Source organism: Cyrtonyx montezumae, unplaced genomic scaffold (genome assembly GCF_038088225.1).
Source record: "Cyrtonyx montezumae isolate F1298 unplaced genomic scaffold, pur_monq_1.0 scaffold_3, whole genome shotgun sequence".
NCBI classification, from domain to species: Eukaryota; Metazoa; Chordata; class Aves; order Galliformes; family Odontophoridae; genus Cyrtonyx; species Cyrtonyx montezumae.
Genome location: NW_027072034.1, coordinates 54,240,698 through 54,267,973, shown reverse-complemented (window position 1 = coordinate 54,267,973; position 27,276 = coordinate 54,240,698). Strand labels below are relative to the sequence as shown.

The 27,276-nt window shown below is 37.8% G+C and overlaps 1 protein-coding gene across 1 annotated transcript in view; it reads left to right on the top strand.

Annotated features, from left to right (window-relative positions):
• The window catches only part of EFHC2 (EF-hand domain containing 2), a 64,037-nt gene extending 37,394 nt beyond the window's left edge, over positions 1-26,643 (top strand). The window contains exons 10-15 of the mRNA XM_065744016.1: positions 3,138-3,334; positions 7,152-7,285; positions 11,510-11,707; positions 12,278-12,370; positions 24,135-24,240; positions 26,246-26,643. Of these exons, the coding sequence (XP_065600088.1) occupies positions 3,138-3,334; positions 7,152-7,285; positions 11,510-11,707; positions 12,278-12,370; positions 24,135-24,240; positions 26,246-26,341 (824 nt within the window). The 3' untranslated portion in view covers positions 26,342-26,643. The remainder of the gene's footprint in view (positions 1-3,137; positions 3,335-7,151; positions 7,286-11,509; positions 11,708-12,277; positions 12,371-24,134; positions 24,241-26,245) is intronic.
• Positions 26,644-27,276: the final 633 nt, after the last annotated feature.

The window sequence follows — 27,276 nt, the reverse complement described above, 5'->3', positions numbered from 1 at the left end:
TTGGCTAAGTGGATTCTTGTTGGAGAGATGTGTGTATGTGTTTTTTTTTTTTTTTTTTTTTTTGGAGGGGGAGAAGACCACAGAATATCTGTAGCAATTTGCCTTTGTCTTAATTAATATCCTGATGTACCCTGACACCTCTCAAGATGTGCAGTTGAAGGATTTTATTCCAAAAAAATACACACAAAAACAAGAACCGCTGTCAGTGCCTGGTAGAAACCATTGGGAGAAAAAAAAATCACATTGTCTCAAAGAGAGAAAAATAGTTACAGAAGTTTCTCTTATCTTGGGAAGCTCTTGTGTAACATTGTGTCTAGCTCTTTTGATACAGTTTGAATTGTCCTCCACCTTCTTGACACAAAGAGCCTTAATACTGTATCTCAGGTACACCCTGCAATAATGACTATCTCACTCTACCCTGACCTACTTGGCACCCTGAGTGGTGAAGCTAGCGGTCCAGAGGAAAGGCTTTCCCAGGGTGGACTGCTTATTCTTGCAACCTTACTTGTAAGCCTTTTTATATTCATTCATATCAGAATCATGATGAACGACGCATCCATGAAAAGTATGTATCTAAGTCTATCTGTATTCCTAGAGAACTCCTTCTGTGGAAGTATTGCTATTAAGGCATTCTAAACACCCCACCCTTGATTTTATGCTGTAAGACACTGGAGACACAGCCTCCACATTCCTTCAGATATGGTAGGTTTGCAGCCATTAAATATTGTTAGTCAAACAGAATGTGAAAAAATACACAAGTTTGCACACCAACAATAACAAATGCTTTAGGGCACCAATAGAAGGCAAGAATCAGCAAGTACATTTTTAAAGAGACAGCAGAAAGATGAAATGGGAGGATGTGACCAAGATCTGACCATTGGAGAGTTTAGTGAGGTAAGAGGAGGTAGAGATTAACAGGTTACCACAGAAGTTGGAAAGAAGGCTGGGACTACAGAATTTTCTTTGTTTCCACTTCCTTTATTCCTTCTACCTTTTTCTTTTCTCCCTCTGTCCTTCCCTCGTTTTAGTCATATCTGTAAGAAAAGAGACTGCTTTTCCTTGAGGTTAAGAATGAGAAGGCTTTGCAGAGGTCAGTTATGAGATGCAAGGAAAGGGAGTAAAGCATGCAAAATGAGAAAGAGATGAACATTCTTGTGTGAGGAGGAAAAGTGTTGTTGAAGTGAATGGGGTGTGAGAAGAGTAAGGCTGAGCTCATCTGAGAGAGAGGAGGAGTTAAAATGGTAAATGGTTCCCAGAATAACAGCTTGACCATGTCCCTTGTGCATAGGTTCAAAGGGCATATTTTCCTGTTTTATTTGCATGAATTAGTATAAATTGGCCAACAAAAATGTTTCAAACCTCAGTTCTATTACTGAAGTATGAAAGTTGATTTTTTAAGTTCAGTGATCTGAAGGTTGAAGAGAAGTACTTCATACTGTTTAGTAGCACTTTCAAACTGTATTTGAAATACACAGGGCTGGACATCTTGAAGCACTTTTTGAGATGGGGTCAAAACATGAAGGCTTTGGCTCCCCATGCAGGAGATCACAACCTTTTTTTTTTTTTTTTTTTTTTTTTTTTGCTCTGGACCAAGCTAGCAGCTGTACAAACACCTACAGAGCCTGATCTGATCTTAATGGAAGAGGATCTTTGGTTGTGGTGTTTATTTTGTGCTTTGAGCCTAACTCTTCTAGATTGCCATCAGAATTTCTCATCAAGTTTCAGTATAAAATCTCTAGCTTAATTAAGTGTTTTTAGTTGTTTTTCTTTACACCATTTGAAACGTACTAATCCATAACATTTAAAAAGCAGTTATCGAACACAGGTATCAAGGTAAGTGCTCTATCTGAATGCACAATTGTATGGAAATACAAAGGCAAGAGTAAAATTTCATTCTTACAGTGATCAGTTTTGTTTAAATACTACCAACCGTTGCCAGGATTATATAACATAACATTTCATATTTGTTTTAATAGGTAGATGAAAAAGAATGTGTTAATATTAGAGTTACATTAGTAATTTGAATCATGTTTTTTATTTAAGCTAGGTCTGACCATTACCTTGTCTTTTGCTTTAGTGGTATGAGTGAAGCAATTAAGAAAGATATCTGATCTGAACTCTGGTTTAATAAGTAGCTTGGATTTCACATTCATTTATAATTTTGACTACAAATGGCATTTTATTACATTGTTCATCAGCCTTTTATTGAACTTGCATCACTACCTAATATATAAGGCATCATTACATGTTACTGAAATATGCTTTTTGGCTTTTGGCTTAGAAGCTGAGATATAAACAGGAAACAAACCTGAGCCACTCCAGGATTATTGTAGGGCAGAAACCCTGATGAAACTAAACTTGTGGTAGACTACTTTCTTGAAGGATTAGTAAATGTGATATAATCTTGTGGTGCACCAGAAGAAATTAATAGAAAGAAGAATGTTCCTTTTAGTATCTCATGTATCCTTCAGTGACGTAGACAGTGCCCAGTGGCATGAGTACAATCGTAACAATGTGACATACCCTGCTCAGAAAGGAGATAACAGACCATGGCTAAGCTGTATTGACAGAACAGCATGTGGAAGATATTGTCACTTCAGTCCTGCTTTTTCTTCATATTCAAAAGCCCTTTAACGACTTAGAATTGCAGTGCAACAGAATTTGTGATCTCAGCAGGGCTATGTTATCCCAAGTTGTGGATTTTGTTTTGTTTTTTCACTTTAACAATTCAAGGATAATTGCCTGCATCTTGCATTTTGCATCTTACATTTCTCACGCTCAGTCCCAAGGCTGGCAACAGGGTTATGGGAACCATTTAAAGAGGCAAATTTCTCTCACATTTTAGGAAAAAGAAAAAAAAAAAAAAGAAAAAGGAAAGTGAAGGTGTTTGGCAGACATTCAGATGGGACATGTCACAGAATATGCACAGTGTAACTGTTGCTGTGGACACTAGCAGAGGTCTTTCCTGTAGAATGAGTGAGGGGGGGGGAAAGAGTATGATTTGAAACAAAAAACTCAGGGATGAAAACTAGTATTTAAATACACTGGTATCTAACTGTCTGGTCTGTAGAGTTTTTTTCTTTTTTTTAACTCCAAAGCAAAGTCACAATTAATTATTGGCAATTTTATTCCCATAGGGATAATTGGTGGGAAGTTCTTGGAAAAACGTCGCATTAAGAAGCCTGGGCAGGAACTCTTTAAGAGTGAACCATCTGAATACTTCAATGCTCAGGATCTATTTATTGGAGCCAGAGTCTGTTTCCATGGCCACAACTTTCTTTTGGTGGATGCTGATGAGTACACTATCAACTATATGGAGAAGCATGCAAATGAGGTGAAGCAGGCTCTTGTTATTTTCTCTTGGCTGTATCTTATCTATATTATATTTTTCAGAATAAGTTATACGTAATTCCTTCAGCCAAAGTTCAGAGCTCAGTGCTCTGTTTCTAGCACTGAATTTAGGAGATACTAGCTAGGGACAGCATGCAAGCCTGGATACTATTTACTATCCCCTACATTCCCTTTCTGTATTTTCACTGTCTGCACTTACTGTATTAAGGGTGGCTTTAAAGTGTATTTTTGTGTATTTCTTCTAGATACTATTTATGTACCTCTTATCTTTGAGTTTATCTAACTTATTTTGAACTGGCAGATACCATTTACTTCCACAGATTTTTTTTTTTTGTGGCAGTAAATTAAAAGGTTCATTGCCTTATAAGTAAATAAATACCTGTTTAAAAAAGTAAGCATCTTCTATTGGTTAGAAACCAACCTACCACTACAGTCAATGCAAGCAAGCTCTAGTGTTTTGGGGTTTGGTGAAGAACACCTTTCTCTTATGCACCACCTTCATGATGTTTTAAATCTAACACTTTACTCCTACTAAATGTAATCCTATCTCATCCAAAGAGTTTTATCCAAATAAGTCTTATTGCTTCTAGTGCGCCATTGACAGGCAACTGTGAACTGTAGACTAGAAATTTACACAGCACTCAAGATGTGGCTATATTCAATTTAGAGTCTGACTGGTGAGGCTATTTTATTACATGATTGGGTTTGTGTTCTTACATATTTATTTCACAAAATACATCCCTTTCAATATTAGAAATTCATATCACAGTAAGTAATTGGGGCTTACAGCTTGTACTGAGTGTCACTACCTTTTGATGTCCTATTCTGAGGGAGAGCAGTAAAAGGTAGAGAACTAGGGTGCTTCTGTTTGTGTATACTTTATGCTACCAGTCATTTGTAAAGAAGCCCTCATTCAGCAAAACTGGAAACGCAAAACTGGAACATAGGAAGAAAATTGGATTGTCCTCTAGTAATTATCACTGAGGTTTAAAAAAGATAATAATAACAATGCAGGGATGGAGAACCACAAGAAAGAAAAGTCACTGTGAATTTTGTGGAGTTTTGTAGTATCATCTGGATGGAAAAAAATAATAATAAATGTAAATTTTATGCTAAAATACTTGACGAAATAGAAAACTGTGGTTTACTTGGGAATGCCTATTGAGTACAGTTCTAAACCAGCCAGTCTTAGCAATGCATAAGCTCAGGCAGCAAGGCATTTCTGCATCCCAACCTATTTTAAGGGTTGTTGTTTCATCACTATGTGATCTTGAGCATTGCCCTTTGGACAAGACAGTGCTGTGAGGCCTTGCTGTGGGGGGCTGTCTGTGCTTCATAGGTGATGGTGGGGTCACAGCATGAACAGTGCCTCCAGCAAACTTCCACAACTGCCCATTGCTCAGTCATCTTGAGAGCATGCCTGGGGAGAATATCCAGGAGGGTTTATTAAGCTATGAGACACTGTTCTCTGCCTTTTGGTCCAGAAATATTCTTAGGGGAGAGGGCTCTTAGTGCAGAGTTCAGTTGTTCTGTCTGCTAGCTCACCACAGTTGAATGAACCCGCAGGACTCTCAAGATGCTGATAGCCTTAGCATAGACTTGGGGACTGAAAGTTTCAGCCTTTTATATCCTTGTGCTGTTGAGGTAATGATAATTTGACCCTGTACTGCCTTGGGGCCACGTGTGCTGTTCTTAGTTGAAAACAGCAGAACAGTGTGGTTTCTTCGCAGTGTGGAATTAGCACCACCTGCCTTCCCTAGAGTAAATGAGGAATGTCTGCAAATGTTTGTTGATGTAAAATGTTATGACTGCTAAATGCTTTAAGCAGTAAAATACAAAGCTATATGCATTGTTTTCTTCCTGCTGGACTGTTTGTTCTCTTGGTAGAATAAAAATCAAAGCTATTCTCCAAAATGCAGCATGCATCATTAGGTCGTAAATGTTCTCTGGAACTGCTGTTTGCATTGATTATCTTGAAACAAATAAATGCAGTCTTATTTACCAGACTGAATGATTTTACATTATCAAAGGCAAAAATCTACTTAAATGGGAAGAAACAGCACTAAAAGTACTACTTTGAAGTGAATTTTAAAATGTTCTTTGCATACTGAAGATTTCAAAAGAGTAAGTAGGAAAAAAGGTTTATTCTCCAAGGACAGATGCTTTATTCAGATTCTTTAGTGAGAGATCCTGAAGTAAGGATGCTCTTTGCTTACCTCAGTTGATGAAGGGACTGTGTATTCAAACCACAAGATTTTCAGCAGTTACTAAAGAAGAGGTAGAAGATGTTAGAAGTAGGGGGAACATTTTTAAGATGAATTTGTCAATTGTTTCTAAAATTAGAAAGTCTTTTTCCCTCTTAATATAGAGAGGCTTCTTTTCAGAACAGCGCTTTAGTACCTTTGCTTAAAATTAGTGCCAGAAATCTGGATGGGATGTTTTTGTTTTGGAAAATGCCATTGATTTGCTGTTTCAAAACTGTATTCATTATATGGAATTTAAAGGAAGGGGTGAAAAAAAAAAAGTCAACCGACTTTTTCATTGTGACCGTGCTCCTATTGAAAGTAAATTGAAGGATCTAGTTCTCAAAACATTTTAATACATTTAGTTTCTTTTCCAGTTTGAGAAGTGAAAGATGTATTTAGGAATTGTAAATTTCATTCTTAATGAAACATTTGTGTCATGCTCAATTATTGACTAGTATTATCCAGATCTGAAGAGGATTCATTCAAACAAGGCATTGCAGTTTCTTCTTCAAAGTTGATTAGTCAACTCTGAAGAGTCTCAATTGTTTCAACTTTGTAGTGTTCTGCAGCACAGACGTGAAGGTTGATTTTGCTTCCATTGAATTCAACATAATAAAATCTGACTTGGGTATAAGCAGTACATTGAAAAAAATAATGTGATTACTGTAATGTCAGCAATTGCCCGAGAAGTTGGGAAAGTGCGTGAAGAGTTAGTGCCAGGCTTCTTACATATAGATGTTTAGATAGGTGCTTGCAATATATAGTTTAGAAATAAGGTGTAAAAACAGCTGCATTGGCTATGTAGAGGTGGCACTTTTTAAGAAGACAGGAAACTTTACCTGTTTAAATGTTCTACTGATTGACTAAATCAACTCAGCCCCAGATTAAATACGTGGACATCAATGGTAAAGATGAGCATAGCAAATATTTATTTGCTAGAGCTCTAACACAGCAGTCTGAATATAGGATAGAAGCTTAAATGCTCCAGTGCTGTTTGTCTGAATTCAATTTTTTTTAATCACTTATTTTTTAGGAAAAGATAAGCATTCTTGTTAAGTGATGGGAGAGACTGTTTCCTAACCAATCTCCAGTCTGGTAAAACATAGTCTTAATATGAATGCGAATATCTGTTCATCAGTGCCAATGGTGAAAAGCTTAGCTTTGTATTACTGAAGTTTATTAATTGAGAATTAAGTGGAATGCACCAGCAGAAAATGAAAACAAAGATATTAGAGCTGTACTTAAAATGTTTCTGCTTCTGTTTTAGTAACCCAATGCTTGAAGCAAAACTGGATATCCTTTCATGTATCTAGAATAAGCTTTCTGATGGTTCATGAGCAGATGACTTCTATTAATTTTATGTTCTCAGTAGGCAGTGATTTTTTTTCCAGTAGCAAGCTTTCCTCCAAACCTTGCAAATTTGCACGTCTGAAATGAAACAACAAAGAAACTAGCAGTTCAGAATTGCTCTGCATCTTCACAAATCTTGCTGGTACATGAGTATGTTGCAGAGTGCCTTTCTTTCTAATCTATGTCTTGCTTTCCTTTGTTAAGTTTGCTGTAGCTGATATTGATTTCATCTTCAAGAAACTGAAAAACATAGCTGAACCTCGTTCCCAAGAAATCAGAGAGATGTTTGCAGCTGCTGACCCTCAGAATACCAAGGTGATTGAGTATGACCCTTTCAGGTAAGACAATGGATTTTGATTTTTTGATATTTAATGAGGCACATTCCCCCAAATATATAGGGCATTACTTTTTCTTGACACTTTCTGCACATGTTAGCTGATGAATAGTGTACATTTCTTTGCATTTACTTGCAGAGTTTGTGAGGAAAAAGATAGTGAATCCATGCCTTGGAAAAAGAGAAATGAGAACTTGAAGTAAGCTGAAAAGCACTACTAGAATCTGTCTGCTTTATATGGAACTGGCTATTGTGAGGAAGAGCGAGAAAGCAGTAGTATATTTACTGAAAGATAAACACAGCCTGAGATAATCAAACAAATTAATTAGTAGTTCATAAATGCAATAATTTGCCTTCTGAAAATGGTGTTTTGAATATTGATCAAGAAGGTAGTCTACACAGAACCAAAGTGTACTAAAATTACTGGATCAGTGATAAGCATCTTTCAAACACTGGAAAGCAGTAGTGAGAGCAGTGCATAGTAATTTCAGCAGTATCAGGGTGAGTGGAAATTTGGACTCTGTTAATGATCAGGATGTAGCAATAGGCAAGCATATAGTCACTTCAAAGGGGAAGTAATGTTCAAATGCAAGCTGATTTCAGTTTATCCCACATAACACTTGAACTCATGAGCTGTGTTGCATTCTGGTAAAGTTAGTGATGTGGAACAGAGAAGATTTTACCTGGAAGCATTTTGGATTTCATATGTATTTAGGAATGATCATAATATCTAAAGCTTATGAGTAAATATATATTGTGTGGGACGTCATCATTATAGAAGTGGTAATCAAGGCTGAAAATTTCTTGTGAAATAAGTAAGAAAGTATTTAGAAATGAAGAAGTTTTTTTCAACAATTCGAAGTGAAAGCAGTGACAAATGATAATAAGCTAGTATTAAGAAATTTAAAAAAAAGAGTGATTAAAAGTGGGAAGTAAGATTGGCAGAGGTAAGATTTAAATTGCTAACTACATTTAGAAGAAAAATATTATTACTAGAGCGAGAAGGAGAGAAAATTGAAAGTTAATGTGCATCTGGATAAACTTTACAGCACTTGGATAGGGTTTAAATTTATATATTGAATAACCTTTAAATAAATTATAGTTATAATTCAAGTCATGGAATAATTATTTGCACAAACTGTCATCTTGCATGTACTATGAGCAGGTCAAGCTTTCAGAACATTTGCATGACAAGGTTGGAACACGTTTCTAGAGGAGATGATTTTGCTTTAAACAGCAGGGAATTATTTTTATCAAGCAGATAAGTATATTTAATTACAGTCCAGCTGTTGCTGGATTGCCTCTAAAGATCATCTGACTTCTGTACTTCACAGTGGTGTATACATGTACTACTAAACGGCAGTTTTTATTTTTATCTATGCATCTTATTTTAGGAAAGAAACATTTTAATGACAAAGGCAAGAGAGAGCTTTTTTGCATCTATGAGAAGTGATAGATATTTTCCTGCGAAAAGAATATGTATTTCTCTTTCAGTTTTCCGTTTTCTTGTTTGCATCACTGCTTATTTTACATCTGTCATGGTGTTTCATGACTAAAACTAAAAAACAAATGATTATTTTTAATACAAGCAATTATTTGGATGACAGCTTCAACCAGCATAATAATCCCCTCATCTTAAATACAGCTAAAGTATTACTGTGCATGGAATTTTGTTGCTCAGGTTTCTACCTGTATGAGTTTATATAAGCTGCATTTAAAGCTACGATGTAATGAAGCAGAAATGTAATTATCCAATTTACTTTATTCTCAGTACACAAACCTATGTCACGCCAAGAAATAAATACCACATACTGAAGTTATTGCCTAAGCTGATGTTAGAAATATCAAAAGCTTTCTAAAAGAGGAAAAGAAAATAACTAAAACTTAAAAAACTGTGTACCACACTGTTCTAAACAGTCTGCTTGTTCTCAAAAGCCACTGGCAAGACAATTCACTATTAGCAACAGAGAACTATGTGGGTTTAGCAAAGATGTCTATCTTTAATTCAGTTTGAGAAACAGCCCTCTTAAGAAGTTATTATTTCTTCTTTCTCTACCAAATTCAGATTGCAATCTTTCCTATTCTTCTAGAACAAAAGAAGTGAAACAGAAGATAATGAAGCTGTGGGAACAATTGTTATAGCTTCTAAATTCTCCCTGACAAAAAAGAATGATGTAATTCTGCATGTGAATCTTGGGTCTCCCTAATTAGCAATCACAAGAAGATTCCTTAATTCCCCAGTGAAACAGTAATTGAATCTGAGGTTCTGACGCCTTAATTGTCACTGATTGAAAATATAAGACTTTCAAGAAAGCCCAACACTGGAGAAATCTGTGTTATGTGGAAATCCAGTCTGCAGATTCATATTTACATAGGTAAAGCTGCATTCAGCTTTGATAGCCCAGACATTTAGTGTCAGTTTTACTAGGCAGTTTTGTCCTATACTTCAGGTCTTCACCAATATCTTAGCAAGAGGCTCCAGCTTTGGCTGGATCCTGTTACAATAAAATAATATTGTGTGTGCAATAATGATATTGATAATGTAGGTAGATGGAACAAGCTTTGGCCGCTGAGTTTTCATAAACTCGAAATAAGGTTTGGCTTGTCTTATAGTTGTCTCCTCCTGTCGTGAATAAAATCAGTTACTGATTACAATGTGAAAAAGCAGCAGTTGTCGTAGACACTGTATGGAGTTTAGCATCCTTTTCTGAATAGCTATGCATATTCTGTGAAGAGGTATCATCCTTTGAACAGAACTGCAAAAGCCTGAGAGGAAGCAACTGAGACTTTACATCTATTAACAAAATTTTGTAGTTTTGAAGGGTACTTAATTTCTGTGCTTTCAGTTCAGATGTGGGTGTTAGGAGATTCATTATCAGAATCACTGAGGAATTGAACTAGTAGGTTGAATCTCATGTCAGATCTTTGTTCATCCCTAGCAATATCTTCCATTTCAAGGACTGATGCATAATCACAGTGATCCAATACCCACAAGAGTGCCACAAGATACAGTTCTAATTGTCAGCCATTACGGTAAAGTTTAGTCCTAGGACAGTTTTTGCAGAAACATCATAAATAGGTAATTAATGTTGGCTGAAATATGTAAGTCTATGTTGGTGCTTGCTGTTAAAAAATTCCTACTGAATGTAAGTTCACAGGAGACAAACATTTGGAGTCATAATACCAACATATAAAACATAAGGTTTTATAGATAAAACAGATACATATAAACATATACCAAACGTATATAGAACATTTATGTATAATTAAACTAACGTAGTTCCAAAGTTTGCGTCCATTTACTGATAAGTGCCTTCAGGAACTTACGCCAAAATCACTCCTGTGCTACTATCAGCTACAAATCCTGCATATTTACAGGAATGACTAGTCATTCAGTACCAGCACTGACCTATCAGATGGATCTCAGGAACATTTCCTCTTTCTAGGGTTGGGCTGATTCTTCCAAGTGGCACAAGCAACTTTGTGAAGGGCGTTTCAGTCTGTTCCTGTGGGCTCTGGCAGTGTCTAAACATCAGCTGGTCTTGCTACTACCTCTTGTATTCTTCCTTTCTTACTAGGGGAGCTTGTGATTACAAGTTGGGTGTAGTTTTCTGCCCTTTCTCTGTGGCCAGTTCCTGTTCCCCCAGCTGTCCCCACAGGACCAGCTTTCCCATGAATGCTACCCCACAGTACCAACTTTCATAGTGCCTTGTGGAAAGTGGCTTAACGCTTGATTAATGTTCTGTTCTTTGTTGGTGTCTTCTGCCTCACTTCTGCTGTTATTAATTCTGTTTTATGCAACTTTTATTGTACATGGTTTATGTTTGCTTAATGGTCAGTATAATAATTAATCATACTGCAGTGTGCAGAATACAATTAGAAACAAAATGGTATCTTGTATGATTTACTACATTTTTGAACAAATGCAGTGACAAAGTTAATCTCTGCTAATGATGTTATATGCTAGTACAGCATTTTCAGGTAAAAGGCTTCAATCAGGTTTATTATGTGTTTTTGTATGTGTGGCCAACAACAAAGGAAGTATAGTCATCTTTCACAAGTTAGAAGTTACTTCCCATTAAGCTTCCTTAAACAGGCCTGGATTTCAAATTTAAATAAGTACAGCAATTTATAATGTGTGCCCTCTAATAGTTGTTTTCATGGTAGCTTAGTGATTATTAACTTTTTAACTACTAAAACTAATGCAGGCTGTTGTTTTTGTGAACAGAAATTTGATAGTCAGTATCACAGATGGAGCATTTTCAGAACATGAAATTATGACTCTTGGGCGCCATTACAGAGAGAAAGAAGAATGTCAAAAGGACCACCACTTCCTCCTTGCAAAGGCTCAAGAACAACTAAAGAAAAAAAGCTTTGAGAATTTTGAACAACTATCTGCAGTACTTCTGTACAATGACTGTGAAAAGTAAGTTTCCTCTATTATCCTCAGCTGTTACTTGGAAAACTCTGCTTGGATACCTACATACTTTGTTTGTTGCTAAGCAAATGATAGATTGCAGGTGAAGAATACTTTTTCTTATGTTAAGCCTCTCTCAACATTTGACAAGGAAACTATAGCCTTTTTGTTCGCTTCTCAATTTGTTTGCAGACTTTTTGTTATAGCTACACTGAGTATTAGGTGACCCAGTCAGATGCTTGTTCACAGACACAACAGTATACTAAATCAAAGAGGAAAAAATGGATTGACTACAAATCGTTGTTGTTAAATTCCTAATGCGAATAATTTGCCCTTTTTGTTCTGTGATATCATGGAAAAAGAATAACAGAGAATTACTGAGAACCTTGGGGGAAGACAGGCTACCATGTGCACTTCAAGTTTGTCAGCTGTATAACAGTGAAATTTCATAAAACACATTTTCATTGCCTCTGCCCCAGTATTCCTACACATTTCCCTGTTCACACTGACATGAACTTGAAATAAAATTAGTGCAAATACGTAACACACAAGTCTCCCTGTCTGTTTCTGTTTATGTAGATGTGGAGTGCTGCCTTATGAGACGTGCAGAACTATTTGCAAGTCCTTCAAGTTGCCATTGTCTGATGATCTTCTACAAACTATACTGAATCTGTAAGTTAAAGGCAGTAGTATGATCTTCATGGGTACAAATCATTCTCAGATATTCACTACAGACACCTTTCTTACAAGATCGTCGTTTATATCATTTTAACGTTACATTGTGCTTTCTTTTCCCCTGTATACATGTAGACTTTCCTACTTATACTGTAGTTGACTATAAATATTCTATAAGTGTAATGCTATAATGAAATGGAAAGTACCATGATAATAGCTGGGTGGTGAAGTCATTAGCTACAGCAAATGAGAACAAGCCCAAATGCTGCAGCCATTGATGCAGAAATGAAGGAAAGGAGCTGCTTACCTTTAGAAGGCCTCAGGTAGGCAGGGATCTCCAGAAAAAGATGCTCTTGCCTCCACTGACAACCCTTAAATGAGGTCTGGAAAGGGGTGGATCCTGGCTCCACACCTTCAAGTTACTCAGGTACGTGTATTGCATGTATCTGAGCTCCCCAGTGTTGACTCTGCCTTCCCATCACTGTTTCAGGCTGTGACTTAACATTTCAGCTACATTCCACTGCTTCACAGTGTGAACCCATGATTGGGCAAGTTGAAGGTAGGCCCTTTCCCATTATGGTGATCCAGTATTTGTACAATTTGCCTGTCACAGTGTAGATTGGTAAAAATATAAGGTGATTGATGATTGGTTCTTGGTTGAGGTTCATGTTCCTTTTTGGGCCAGTACTTGATGGTTCTTGTGGAGGTACATAGTTGCTTGGACCAGGGAAGGTTCAGCTCACATTTCAGCAGTCCCATATAGTTCCCCATCAGGTGTCACACTGATCTTATAGTGGCACTGGAATGTCTTGATGTCATGTTGCTCTTCCTAGCAATCCCGTGGACTCAAAGATGCACATGGGGAGTAGCATAGATGTTTTAGAGGTACCAGAAGGGGTAGTTCCACCTTCCATAGCAATATGTAGGCCGTGTTCGTGTCCTGGATCATCACTTTGGCTTGCAATGGGGCATGTCCTGGCCATCTATAGCATACCCTTTGACTTGATATCAGGGGCTGTATAACTATATCAGGTACAAAAGGATGTGCGTGTATGTCTGGATTTGCCACAAGGGTATGGTATAGGGCCCCTTAGCAATGAAAACTGGAATGTTGACTGTGATATCTGCAGGCCATGTACCTATTACAGGAGGAACTACTGATCCCCCAACCTCCAATAATCTCCTCACAAGGTGCAAGTAGGCTACACCACTCTGGTCCTACTTGCAACGTCTAAGGCCATTCTATTTCATGGGTACCAGGTCCTAGGTTCATAGAGGCAGGGAGCAGAAGATTATTTTCATTGCCAATTTGGGGTCTTACCTGATTATTGGTGCCTGTAATTTGGATCCTAAGCAGGGAGGCCCATGTTGTATGTAGCATCTTCAAGGCATTGCATCCTACAGGGTTTTATAGAGTTTCTTTGTCCACCCCTGCAGGGATTGAGAGTCTGTCTTCAGGGAAGCCATAAGAATACCTTATAGCATTCAATAAGGCCTGCTCCCATCAGATTATATGGCAGGTGGAATTGTCACTCAATGTTATTTTCTCTGCTCAGTGCTGCACCATTGTACCAGTGAAATGAGTCCCTTGGTTACTCTTGATGGCCACCTGTGGGTTACCTCAAGTCATCAACTTGGTGAGCACCTTGATGGTGTATGCCTGATTTGTTCTTGGCACTGGTTAGGCCTGCATTAGTCCACTTGCTGTGTTGATGTGTGTCAGGGAATATCATGCCCCCTCAGACCGAGGGAGAGGTCCAGTGTAAGTGACCTGCCATCATTGGAGAGGACTGTGTCCTCTAGTGAAATGGACTGTTGTCTGGGGCAATGGTCTCTGTCTCATCTTGGAACAAACACTGCAGTCTCAATATGCCTGGACAATATCTGACAGTTGTATGGACAGCTCCCATGCATTAGCAGCTGCCCACATTGTCTTTTGCCCAGCATGCTGCAACTTCTGACGTAACCAGTGAGTGATGTTCTCAGATGGTGACTCCTCAATCCATCAAACTTGAAACAGTGTGTTGGCTTCATTGTTTTCCAGTGGACTGTAGAGGTTGGTGGCCAGAGATGTGGTAGACATGTACAGTCCTGTTTAACCACATTCTATATGTCTAACCACGTATCTCTGCCCCACATTGGTCGGATTTGAATAGTCCATTCCTAGGTGGCCTACCGTGCAATTCAAAGAGTGAGCCCCTTGTACACAGCCCAGCTATCTGTGCAGATGTTTGATATACCGTCATCAGGTTTCTTGTTTCCTGGCTGAGATAAGCAACCCATTGCACCACTGTCTGTGCTTTGGCCAACCCTGTCTTAGGAAGGTGGGTCAGATCTTTCACCCACCCCTGAATTGGCAAGGGCATCTTAACTATGACTTCAGATGTTTGGGTTATTGGCTCTACTCCCTGTAGTGTGAAGTAGGCAGCCAGTAATTGTTTTTCAGTCATACTGTACCTCTCTTCTGCTCTATACCAAACCTGAGACCAGATCCCAACTGGGGTTTGAACAGAGCCATAGGCCCCAGCCAAAGCCATCCTGAGTTACGTGGACATCTGGTTCAGCTGGAAAGTTAGGATCAAATATACTTGGTGCTTGAGTCTGTTTAACAGCTAGCTTTGCTTGCTGGAAGGCCTCCTGTTCCATTCTCCCCCAGTCCCATTTCTGACATTTCTTTGTGAGTTGATACAGAGGCCTCAGCAGCTGCACTAAGTGGAATATAAGGGAATGCCTAGTATCCCAATGTACCCCAAAATTCTTGCAGCTGCCTGAACCTTTTCTGTTACTGCACTGGGCAGTACTTTGAGATTAAGTCATTAAATATTTGTTTTTGGGATACCCATATGGATTCAATTTGAGGAGTCTGTGGGGTAGGTCTCCTGGTTTCAGTTATGGCAAGGACCTCAGCCTCTTCCAATGTTCAAATATTGCACCTGGTCTGAAGGTGCTCTGTGTCTCCCCTAGATCAGCCTGTTGAAGGATGACCTCTGAGGCCACAAAGGAGGTCAATATTGACACCCATGTGCTATACTGGTGGGGAGGAGCCTGTTGTAATATGAGGTTTCTCTTCGCTGATGAAAACTTAACCAAGTCTGGACTCTCAAAGGCATCGGCATAAATTGCCTTCTTTGTTCCTAATTCCCTAATATAATTTTGAGGTTTCTTCATTGAGGTCCACAGGCCAGTATTTATCAGAACATCACTCTTCCTTGGCCATGTAATTCAACACGGTGCTATTATCTATTGAATTAGAGAATGGTTTTCATCATTATGTATCACAGTCACATACAGTCTTCTCTGAGAGCCAGATATGTGGTAATGGATGCCAGTTTAGAAATCTTGTGCCCATTAATTGCCACACATGCAAACCCCATGTCCCACAATCTCAAGAGCCAAGGTGGTATGCTCTCTTGTGGTCTTTGCTTAAATCGCTATAACAGATCCATGAGCTTGGAGGCCATGTACAGGTGCACTGTTACACGTAATGTGGTATGTGCAGGAGGCCACTCTTTGGCTGTCAACCCTACCAGTCTGTCCTGGATTTTCTTTGTCTTTTGAGTTACTACTGGCCTAGGGGATTTGAGGGTCCCTGATCCTCTAGCTGGATTTTAGTTAGCTTGGCTTTCTTTTTGTTCTTGGGTTCAACTAGGATCCAAGAATCCTGCTGATCAAAGTCCTTTTCCCCTTCTTGTGATATGGATCTTAATTTCAAAGATGAAGTTCCATTTAAAGGTGGGGCAGTTGCCCTGTCAAAGATAGGGTTTTGTTTTCCAGTTGTCTAATACAAGTTTTCAAAAACTCATTTTCATCTTTTGTTTCTCCAAGGAATTATATGCATTAATAGCGAGAAACAGCAACCATGCCATAGCAGATGCTGCTACTATTCTTTCCTCAGCTGTCAAAAAGTTTTGTCCTAATTTATTCAAGAAGTCAGCCATTTTTGAAGGGGAATTAATAACAGGACCATTGTTCCTTACAGGATCCCATTCTTCAATAGTCCAGGCAGTACTTATTTGGTGCCCCAGTAACCATCCAAAACTTTTTTTTTAAAGTCAATTCATCATAAATAAGTATCTACCTGGCTCACTAAGCATAATACTGTAATGGGATGGACAGTACCATGATAATAGCTGGGTGGTGATGTCATTAGCTACAGAAAATGAGAAAAAAACTAAATGCACCAATCACAGGAACAAAGGAAAGCTACTTACCTTTAGAAAGATGTAGGTAGGTAGGAGTGCCTTTGACTCCACTGCCAACATTTAAATGAGGTCTGGGAAAGGGTGGATCCTTGCTCCACCCCTTTCAGTTACTCAGGAACACTGAATGCACCTGAGCTCCCCCAGATTGGCCCTGCTTTTACAACAGGTGCTCAAACACTGTTTTAGGCTGTGACTTAGCATTTCTGCTACAGTAACCATCTAAACAACATCTCTGTTTTTATCTGGCATGGTAGATCATCTAGATTTTGCCAGAGTTCCATGGAATTAGTACTGTGGTATTCAATTACTGGTGCTTACCATTATCAATAAGATTTTATTTATTTTGTGTTAGTGTTTCCTGCATGTAAATAAGATAAAAACAGTAATCTCATGGCAGCACATTGAGTTTTAAGAAAATTACCAAGATGAATACAGTGTCTTTGAATCAAGGATATTGATTTTCTTTGATTCTATGTCAATGAATCAAGTAGACTTCCCCAGTAGTAAATAAAAGTACTTTGTTTTTCTCATAAATCTCATCTGAAACATTTATTTTACTGTCATTGTTAAAAAGAAAAATGACTAATCCTGGATTTTGCTATTTTTCCGTAACACATTTAACTACTTTGAGACAAACTGGTTGACTAGCCATAGTGGAATAGAAATGAAAAGAGCTAGTATTCAGTGCAGTTGTTTAATGCCTGGAGTTCAGAGTATCCCATGGTATTTTGCATACTTATGTTATGGTGAGTTTGGTTTTCATTGATTTTTGCAGCTTTACTGAAAATGGGTAATATACGTGCTCATTGGTCTTTTCTTTCCCTTGTGGGAACTTACTAAATGCTTTCTGTGCCTTCACACTATGTAAAATGCAGAAGCATGTCTTATTATGCAGTGTTTTCAGGTAGATGTGATTCTTGATTTCAGGACTGATTTCAAACTTAACATCTAGGTTTATCAAATAATGAGTATGCTCTTGTCAAGTAGAAAGTTGGAATCCTTTTTTTTTTTTTTAAGACATTTACTTACTGCAACCAAGATTTCCCACTTTGATCAGTATCAACAAGATTGCTTTAAGAACCCTAAGGCGTTATTTTCTACAAAGCCCCTTTCCCTCTAGACCAAAAACTTTCAGAATAGTTCCCTTCAATAGCCAGATAAGCATCTCTGGCAATTGGTTGTCTGTTCATCACTTCTGACAATTGAGTAGCAAGCCTTAGACATAAGAAGTATGCTTGAATTTTAGCATTAATCTAGAATTCAATTTTAGAATTCCCACTAAGCTGCCCTACAAAGTGTTTCCAAAGTGTTGGGGAACAGTTGGCATCCTCTGCTAAATAAGGAGTTCTCATAGTTTCACTTCATAAAAGCTGCAATTGAATAGATGCACATAAAAGGGACTGGAGATTTTCCTTCATGTATTAATTCATTGCTGATGCAAAACAGACAGGCTTGCTATGTCATAGGCTCCAGAGGCATGTTTATTGTTTGTGGATTTATACTAGGAATAGCTTTGTGAGAACAATCTCTTCTCTTTAAGAGTCTAAGTGTAGGCAGATAAAAAGCCCAGTACACTACAATAAAAATAAGAGATAAGCTTAGAAGACAAGGAGAAAGCCTGGATTTCACCCTACTCTAGGCAGGTATCCATGACGGATGAACTGGGACTCAGCCACTGTAGGTTCTTTCTATAGGGAATATTAGTAATTTCAGCCTGTGTTAGAGCTGGATTTCTGAATGACCATCCATTTTCCTGTGAAAGGGGCTGTGGCCAACATGGTGTGAAGCCATAAGATAGTGTAATGCATAATGCTGATTCTGAACAATAGTAGCAAATCTGAAAGATGTCCATTTTTGCTGTGAGTCACTGCACTGCTGGTAAGGAACAATGTTGCATTCTTAATGTTGTATGCAGTTGGTGAGGCCTGATAAATGTATTGTTTCATGAGGGTACAGTCAGGGAAAGATTTTGCTAAATGTATTTTATGGAATTTAATTTTGAGTAACCTGTAAACTGAAGAGTGGAGTCAACAGAATAAGATTTTTTTTTCTATTTGTCTTGCCTTCTCTAGTTCTCTTTGAGACCGAAGAATCATGAAACAGACAGGTTTACTGTTAACACAGAATAGTCTGGCTCTGGAAAGTATGCAGTTCAGTGGGGGCAAAATTTGTCAACAGTATTCTTTCTCTTTGTTGTTTTTGGATTGTTTTTGTTGCTGTGGTTGTCTATTTTTTGGAGAGGATATATACAATCTTTTTCATTGATGTTTCTGAAGCAAGTGGCAGTAGTGTTCTTAATGTATCCAAATTTATGAAAGAAGAAAATGGTACAATAAAACCTGTTGGACTGATTCCCACAAAACCAGTATATATAGCTAATGCACTAGCTGGACCCTATTCAGTTATAAAATGATCCTAGACAATGTGATCAGATAATACTTAAGGACTGAAGCTGTATGTTTATTTCACTTTTCTCTCTGAGATTAGGTGTCAAAGATATTCTGTAGGACTTAATGCCCCAGTTTTTCCATTTTAAAGGGTAATACCCTTGAAGTATTTATTATTTACATTTGTAAATCACACCACAATGATCTATCCCTTATTAAAACAAGGGATGGAACTAGAAATTACTGTCTAATTATATGATCACCTCCAGATGACCCTAGACTTTGTTTACTGTACCCAAAGAACATAAATTTCCACAAAGTGTAGGGACAATTAGCACAAAGACTGTGAGGTTTCAAAAGACCCTTTACAATTGTCTGTCTGAAGTAAATTTATATTTTCAGTTGTTGCTGGATGGTGAAATAGTAGGATTTGGGTGCCCAGCTATTCCTTTCTCTAATTCACAAAATAAGAGTTGCAGGGGTTGGAAGGGACCTGAAGAAATCATGGAGTCCAACTCCATGCTAAAGCAGGTTCTCTACAATAGGGTCACACAGGTGGGTATCTAGATGGGTCTTGAGTATCTCCATAGAAGGAGACTCCACAGCCTCTCTGGGCAACCTCTGGCTGATTAAAAGATACATTTCCTTTCTCCATCAGCACTAGGTCTTTAATGACACTGAATAAGGACAATATAGATTTTTTTTTTAAATCACAATTCATTAAGTAATGCAGATGGTACACTCTCATTTCTAACAGTAAACTGTTTGTTGTAAGCATTTCTTTAAATGTATGCAAGTATAATTAACAATTATTGTTTTCTTAATGAATAAATGTTGCTATAGTGCTGAAGAAAAGAATTCAGATTTTTTTCCTAATATTTGCTGCAATATTAAATGTAAGCTAAGATGGACTTAGAATGATGCAGTCCTTCCCCAGAGGGTATATGAACAGCTGTCAGATAACAAAAGAAAAAAATGATGGGAAAAAAGAAATGGATGACATGTTTGCTTATTGATGATCTTGTTTTAGTTTAGTTAAGTATATGTCCCCAATTTTAAAATATCTTTTAATTTCACTTAAAACTGGCTGCATAGTTCTCCTCTCCAAACTACTAGAGTGAATCTATTGGACTCTGTAGAAGGATTTGTGGATTTTAAGCTGTGGAAGCACAAGCAGTGGGAAAGAAGTAAACTTATTTTTTTTATAACATAATTACCCGCCACTAATAGTTTGTTTGCAGTTGACCTGTTTCTCTCAAGAAGCTAACTCTTTTCTTGTGAGAAGTGTCCTGATGGCAGCAGCAGCATGATTGGAAATGGTCATGAGATCACTCTCCTGCACTCTGTAGTCTGCTTGTTACCTTTAATGCCTAAAACTCACTTGGCCCATTTATTATGAAAAGACTCCAGCATGAGTATATGGATCTCTTAAAATAAATTATTTCTGTTATTTATTATCATGAGGAACTGTGGTTCAATTTATAGTAGTTCAAGACAAGAATGAATGTATACCCAAGATGTTAGCCATTACTTAGCTGATAATGATCAGCTGCATCAGTGCTTACTACCTTAAATCTTTTCATATAAGCAATCCTTGAAAATTCAGGTATATATTTATGTTATGCAGGCATTGTCAAACAGCTGTAGAATCCCAGATAAAGCAGCAAAAAATGCCTATTCTCTGCCAATATCAGATTAACTACTTAATAAATGCTATTGAAAATTAAAGAATACAAAATCCTGACATGTACATTAACATTTATTATGAATACTTGATTGCAGATGTTGGGTTGCAGCTTTCTTGATGTGAAGGAAAAACAATTCATTAGCAGCCTTTACTCACCAAAGCAACCTTAGCCATCATGTAATTTAACTAGATTTTTGATATAGCTGGAGTTTTTCATTATAACTATACTTTTAGAAGCAGAAATGTGTGATTATTTCTGTGATGTGAAAGAGAGTAGCTAGCAATAGGACAAGAGGGAATGGCATCAAGTTGCACTAGGGGAGGTTCAGGTTGGATCTTTAGAACAATTTTTTCTCCAAAGGAGTGTTGAGGCATAGGAACAGGCTGCCCAGGGAGGTGATAAAGGTGTTCAAGTACCATGCTGATGTGGCCCTGAGGGACATAGTTCAGTGGGCAATATTGGTCATAGGTAGACTGTTGTACTAGATGGTCTTAGAGGTCTTCTCCAACCTTAACAGTTCTATGATTCTGTTCCAGGGAAAAAAGCCTCCCCAAGCAATGTTGAGGATGGGGAAGTGACTTGAAGAATCTAAAATCACATGGATTGTTGAAGTCATAGGGCAAAACCAGAGAGAAACAGATTTAAGAGATAGATCTTTGTTGCAACTTCTTGATAAGACAAATCTAATTTCCTTACTGAAGAGCGCTGTCAGTTTTAGTCATATTAATTCCAGGCTCTGAAGTGTATGACATCTCTGTCCTAATAATGCAGAACTTGATAACATCTCTTCATTCCATCTGGATACTCTGTGCTGAATTACAAGTATGTGCATTTAGTAGATGGCTGCAATAAGTCACAGCAGTAAAAAGGCCTAAAAAGTAGATTATTTCCTCTGGAAATAGATTCAAGTCTAAAATGATATTTTAAGCTGCTTCTGCATCTTTTTAAAATGTGGGATTTATTAGTCTCATTTCCCATATATACCTTAAGACTATAGTGAACTTCACGTGTGTACTGTTGCCTCTGCTTGCCTGTGCTGTCAGTTCTAAGGATTTTTCTCCTTTCTAATGCTCGTCAAAAGTAGAAGCAATGTTTTTCCTTGATTTCATGGCCTCAACATAACATTACACAACCTCTCTTAATCTTTATTTAAAACTCCTACTTATGTAGCTCTGATTCTTGATAGTAACCTTGTATTTTGCATTTTCAGAAATAGAAAAAACTTAATGCATGTATGCTAGTAAAATAACATAAAAAAAAAAAGTCATGGTTGTTCTGAGATTCAGGATCTGTTTGCCACAGTTTTATTTCCAAGAGCCTTTTTTGTCTTGTCATTCCCAATACAAAACTCTTTTGTTTCCCCAGTTACCACCTGCAAAAACCCAAACCAACCCTATAATAGAGGGTTTCTCCTGACAATGTTTCAGGCTCCTCTTTAATGATAGTAACAGTAGCATTCTTCTCTGACTTTGCTTTCATCTTCAATGTAACTCACTGTACTTAACATTTCAGTTTATCTCCAGCATCTCTGTTCATGGCTTTCAGTATGTTTTATATTACCTCATCTGCTGACTGTTAAATGAAAGGCATGGGGGGAGGAGAGGAAGAGGATGAGCTGCAGTTTATTGCAGATTATTTTTGTCACTAGATTTATTTCTCCTCCACTATTGTTTTCCTAGCTTACATTGTAAAGTCATCCTTCAAGTATGTTTGTGCTTAATTTTTACCAGAGACCTCTCCAGTGATTCGAAGATCTGAAGAGTTTTGAGGCCTGTCTTTTGTGCAGTGCTATTTCTTTAAGAATAAAATAAAATAAATATTTAAATAAATTATTTCCCAGAGATCACAGTATATCATCTTGCTCCTGCATGTGCGATAGTATTTGTGTCACCATGTTACATGGTAGAATTGCTTAACCTGGTGTTGCCCACCAAAAATTGCTTATTGAGTCTAGCTACTCATATGTATCTCTTCATGGACACTAGCAAAGCACAGATGATTTCAGGATGTTTTTAGTTGCCTAAACCAGATCCTTTTTACATATGAGTAGTGTTCAGTAATACAGATGCCATTCACATTCTAATGTAGTATGTGTAACAGAGCAGTTAACTTCATTTCAAGAGCCATCTGTCTGTAGCATCAGTACTGCAAGGAGCTTCAGCCTGCACTACCTTTCAAACATTTGACTGGACCCACAGAAACAACTAGATTTCTCTATGCCTTGGGTACCTAAGTGTTTTGCTGAATCGAGTACTTCTATTTTTTTCTGACGCTACTTCATACAAATCAATGGCATGGCTTACAGTTCTGCTCCTAGTAGGTTTATGTTCCGCATGTAGTAGTAACTGTAGATCTTAACTGGCAGGGTCTATATCTCCATGCAGTTAGGGAACCCTTGTAACAGACACACATATGCATATTTCATGGAAATAAAACATGTATCAAATGAAAAGATTTGAAAATTTTAAATCTGGTTATTAAATGATAGGTTAGAGAGCTGCATATTTGTTAACTGGAAATTGATCCCAAGGTTTGTGCAAAGAGCATTTTTAAGGGACTGCTTATTTTCAGGGTGTGACTCTGAAACTGTGTAAAGCAGGTCAGTTGTGTTATAGCACAACTCTCTTGTATCATGAAATCGTAGATGTTTTGGGTTGGAAAGGACCTGTGAGATCATCTATTTCCAAATCTCTGCTATAGTCAGGGGTGCACTCCACTAGACCAGGTTGCTCCAAACCCATCCAGCCTGGCCTTGAACTCCTCAAGGAATGGGGCATTTGTAATCTCACTGAGCAACCTGTTTCAGTGTCTCACCACTCTCACAGCAAAGAATTTCTTCCTAATAGCTAGTCTAAATCTATCCTCTTGCAGTTTAAGGCCAAGGTCTCACAAGAGCGGAGTAGAGGGTAGAGTAATCACCTCTCTCAATCTGCTAGTCACGCTTCTCTTGATGTAACCTAGGTTGGCTTTTTGGACTGCAAGCACACCCTGCCAGATCATGTTGAGTCTTTCATCAATAGACACTCCCAAAACCTTCTCCTCAGGGGTGCTCTCAAACCATTCTCTGCCCAGATTGTACTTTCCAATATCTCCTCCTATTGGGCATATTTTCCAGTGTATTTTTCTACCTATTTCTTTTCTCTATGAAGAAATAATACACTGACAATCCCAACTCTATTTATTATCAGTTGTGAGATCCCAGTGTTGGAAGAAGTTGGACAGTAATTAAAAAGTGAAATGGAGTTGCTTGGGATCTAGCGACTCTTAAAGAAATTGTATGAGAGCCTTTAATGTTCACCTGCTATATGGAATGTAATGTGTGATATAGAAGTTATGCAACATTTTTCTGTATTCTTACCAGCGTTTGGTTCTAAAAGACTGAAAAGCAATTATCCAGAAAATAGTGCATTAATATGGTGTAGATAACATTATGTACCTGTTGAAGTTTTCGTTTAATCATGAGACTTACGGATGTCCCGCTTAGGTTTGAAGATGACCATAAGCAAGTGAAATATAAACAGTTTGTGGATGCAGTGAACTGGAGAGAGAATCAAATCCCTGCTTTCCAGACAATAAAGCTCCTTTCTAAGGTAAAACCACTATATTTGAGCAAAAGAAAAGTTAAAACTCAGCACGTGAGATGCTTCTGTAATTTGGGCAAATGTAACATGAGTACCTCGTTCGACAAAGATTATAACAGTTTTCGTGTTTTCATATTTGTGCCTGTTTTTATGTTTGTGCCTTCATGTAATTAATTTTTTCTAGGAGGTTTACAAGTAACCAAAGAAGTTACACAGGGAAGAGAAAGCCTGTAACACACTCTAGGGGGTGCCTAGGGGGTGTCACATTTCTGTGACATTTTTCTGAAACTAAAAAACAAGAGAGGAGGAAACAAGTGTATTTGTCCTTGAACAATGGGTGTGAATACCACTCCACCCACAAATATTGTTGCTACATGTCAAATGATCTGTTTGGCTGCTGGGGTAGCCAGGAAATTCTTTAAACTCCACTGTCACTACAGAAAATAGCTATATATTTTTTTATAATTCCATGGAAACTCGTATATAATACAGCACATCACTGGTTGGCATATAGCAGTATTGAAGGATAAATTTTGTATATCTTCACCAGCCTGCTACTTAGAATAAATAAAAATGTGGCACCAACAAACTGCAGAAATTATTCTGATCTTGCCATGTTGTGCTGAATGGAACATTTTAAAATAGATCGTACAGAAGGCAATTATACTGATTTTTTTTTTTTTAATTTTGCAGCAGATAAATATGAAGCCCTTCTGCCAAAATGTAGTTCTGCTATTCTGGCCCAGCCCATGTGTTGCTAACTTGTACAGAATGTGTTTGATTTTATTCAGACCACTTAGTAACGCAGCATTCCCTTTAAATTTCAGTTCAACAGTGACATATTTTAAGTCAATATTCCTCAAGTACAGAGCTATTAACCTGGCTTCTCTCTCTTCATTGGCTTACAAGCTCTTCCTTCTGTAGCATCTCAAACTCTGTGTTGTCTAACCAGGGCCCTGTGATGCTGCTTTGCTCTGCTTTCCATAGTAGTTTATTTTTCATTTGGAAATTGGGAAGTACTTTTCTTTTTTCTACAGATAAAATCAAAGTCTTTGCACGTGTTTTATACAGCAACCCTGTGCCTCCTATGGAGTGGGTTGTATTCAGTGGGTATATTTTGTTTTTACAGAATAATTCTGTTTTTGAACTATAATTCGATATTTAAACAGTGTTCGCTTTCCAGAGTCTGGGAGGATAAGAGGACTCATGGGCCTTGGCTCTGTGCTAACAAAAGAAGGTCAGAGCCTGTGCCAGGAAGATTTTTTGCCTTGAATGTGGTGCTAAGCTTCATAAAGAAACTAGACTGAAAGAAGCAGACACATAGATATATTTTGTTCAATGTTTGACTTTTTTCCTCACAGCTGTGTGGCTTACCTAGCCATTGAGCAAGGATGGCTTTCTGGCAGGTGAGGGTAAGAGATAGCTCCTGTGGGGTGAAAGTGGTGTGCAAGCAGTGGTGGTATGAATATTTTAATGAAAAGGTAATAAAACAGATAAGGAAAAGATCAGGGAAAGAAAGGATTTAAGTCTTGTTAAATCTTTCACTTTATGATCCATTAGTCACCCTTATCATTACTTACTTTGTATTAACATTGATATTTTCAGGTTATAATATCTGTATTTCACAGATAGATTTCAGCAGCGATGTCGTGTTTGTGTAGATGACTTTTTTCCTCATTTTATTTTTTTGATGTGGTTTTTAGTATTGAATTGTAGATGACTTATAAGGTTTACAAGTATAAGTGTCTTAATGAAGAACATACAGCATTATTTAATTTGGCATATCTGCAAAAGGCCTTATGGTAGAAAACAAATGTTGAATAAAATATTCTGCAAGGTTGTTAGAAATGTTCATGTAATGATGTTTTAAGATGTGCTATGTAAAGGTCCACATGTTCACTCAATATCTGTATGAGGAAGTGAAGCAGCACATACAATCTTCGTTGACCAGCTTTTAGTTTCTATTGTTTCCAGTACTGTATGCTAAAGATACTCTCTGGGTTACTAATTTCAGAATGAAGAAGTCTGGAGTGGTCAGCCACCATTCCTTCCTGTGAAAAGAATCCAATACTTGCCTCTTCTGGATGACCTGTTTGGCAAAGAAGAATGATCCAAACTGAAAGTCACTGCTTTTGGATTAGTGTTTCTGCTCCAACACTTACTTAGATATTGAAGACACTTCATGTAAAACAAAAACAAAAGAGATGGAGGTTTTATTACATTTAATTTCTTAAACATATATACATCTTTGTGTATTTTTTAACCCCTAAAACAACAGTATTCTATGCAAGCATAATTAAAACTATAATCTTAGTGTCTGGTCAGATGGAGACTATACATGCAGCAAGATGTATTTGAGTCAAATGTGGCAAAATCGGACTGACCCTACTTTGTTCTGCTAACAAAGGAGGTTGTTGGTGTCATGGTTTTATGATTTTTGGTACTGGTATTCCACATCATAACATCATGTAGTGCATTTAGAGTTAAAGAGTTAATGCTCCAGCTCCGTGGATCATCGATAGTTCCAGGTATGCCTGTCTCAGAAGAGAAGAAGAACTCCATTCCCCAGAGGACTTTGCGATGCTTTGCGTTCTTACGTGTTTACGCTCAGAGGGAAAGATAAAAACTGTCTGCAGTCACGGGACTATCTCTTCCCTTCGGGACCGAGCTCGGCAGTGGGTGTTTGTTGCAGCCGTCCGCCTTCAGCGTTAGCGTAAGGCCTTCGGTTTATCGGACACTCTCTCTCTTGCTCATTTTATTTGATTCATTTGCCTCAATTCCAATTATATTATATTATATTGTGTTATTTTCCTTTCTGATATCTTATTTAGTAAATTAGCTTTCCTCCTCAGATCGCTGCCGTTGTTTTGTTCCTGGGCCCATCTCCCTTCTCCTTTTTTCCCTTTTCCCCCTTCCCCTTCCCCGGGGTGTGGGCCCGTGGGTCCCCTGCCTCAATTGTCACGGTACCGGGTCGAACTGTCCCGCAAACCGTTGACAGTTGGATAACCTCTTATAATATTAGGTCCAATATAATTAGCACAATAG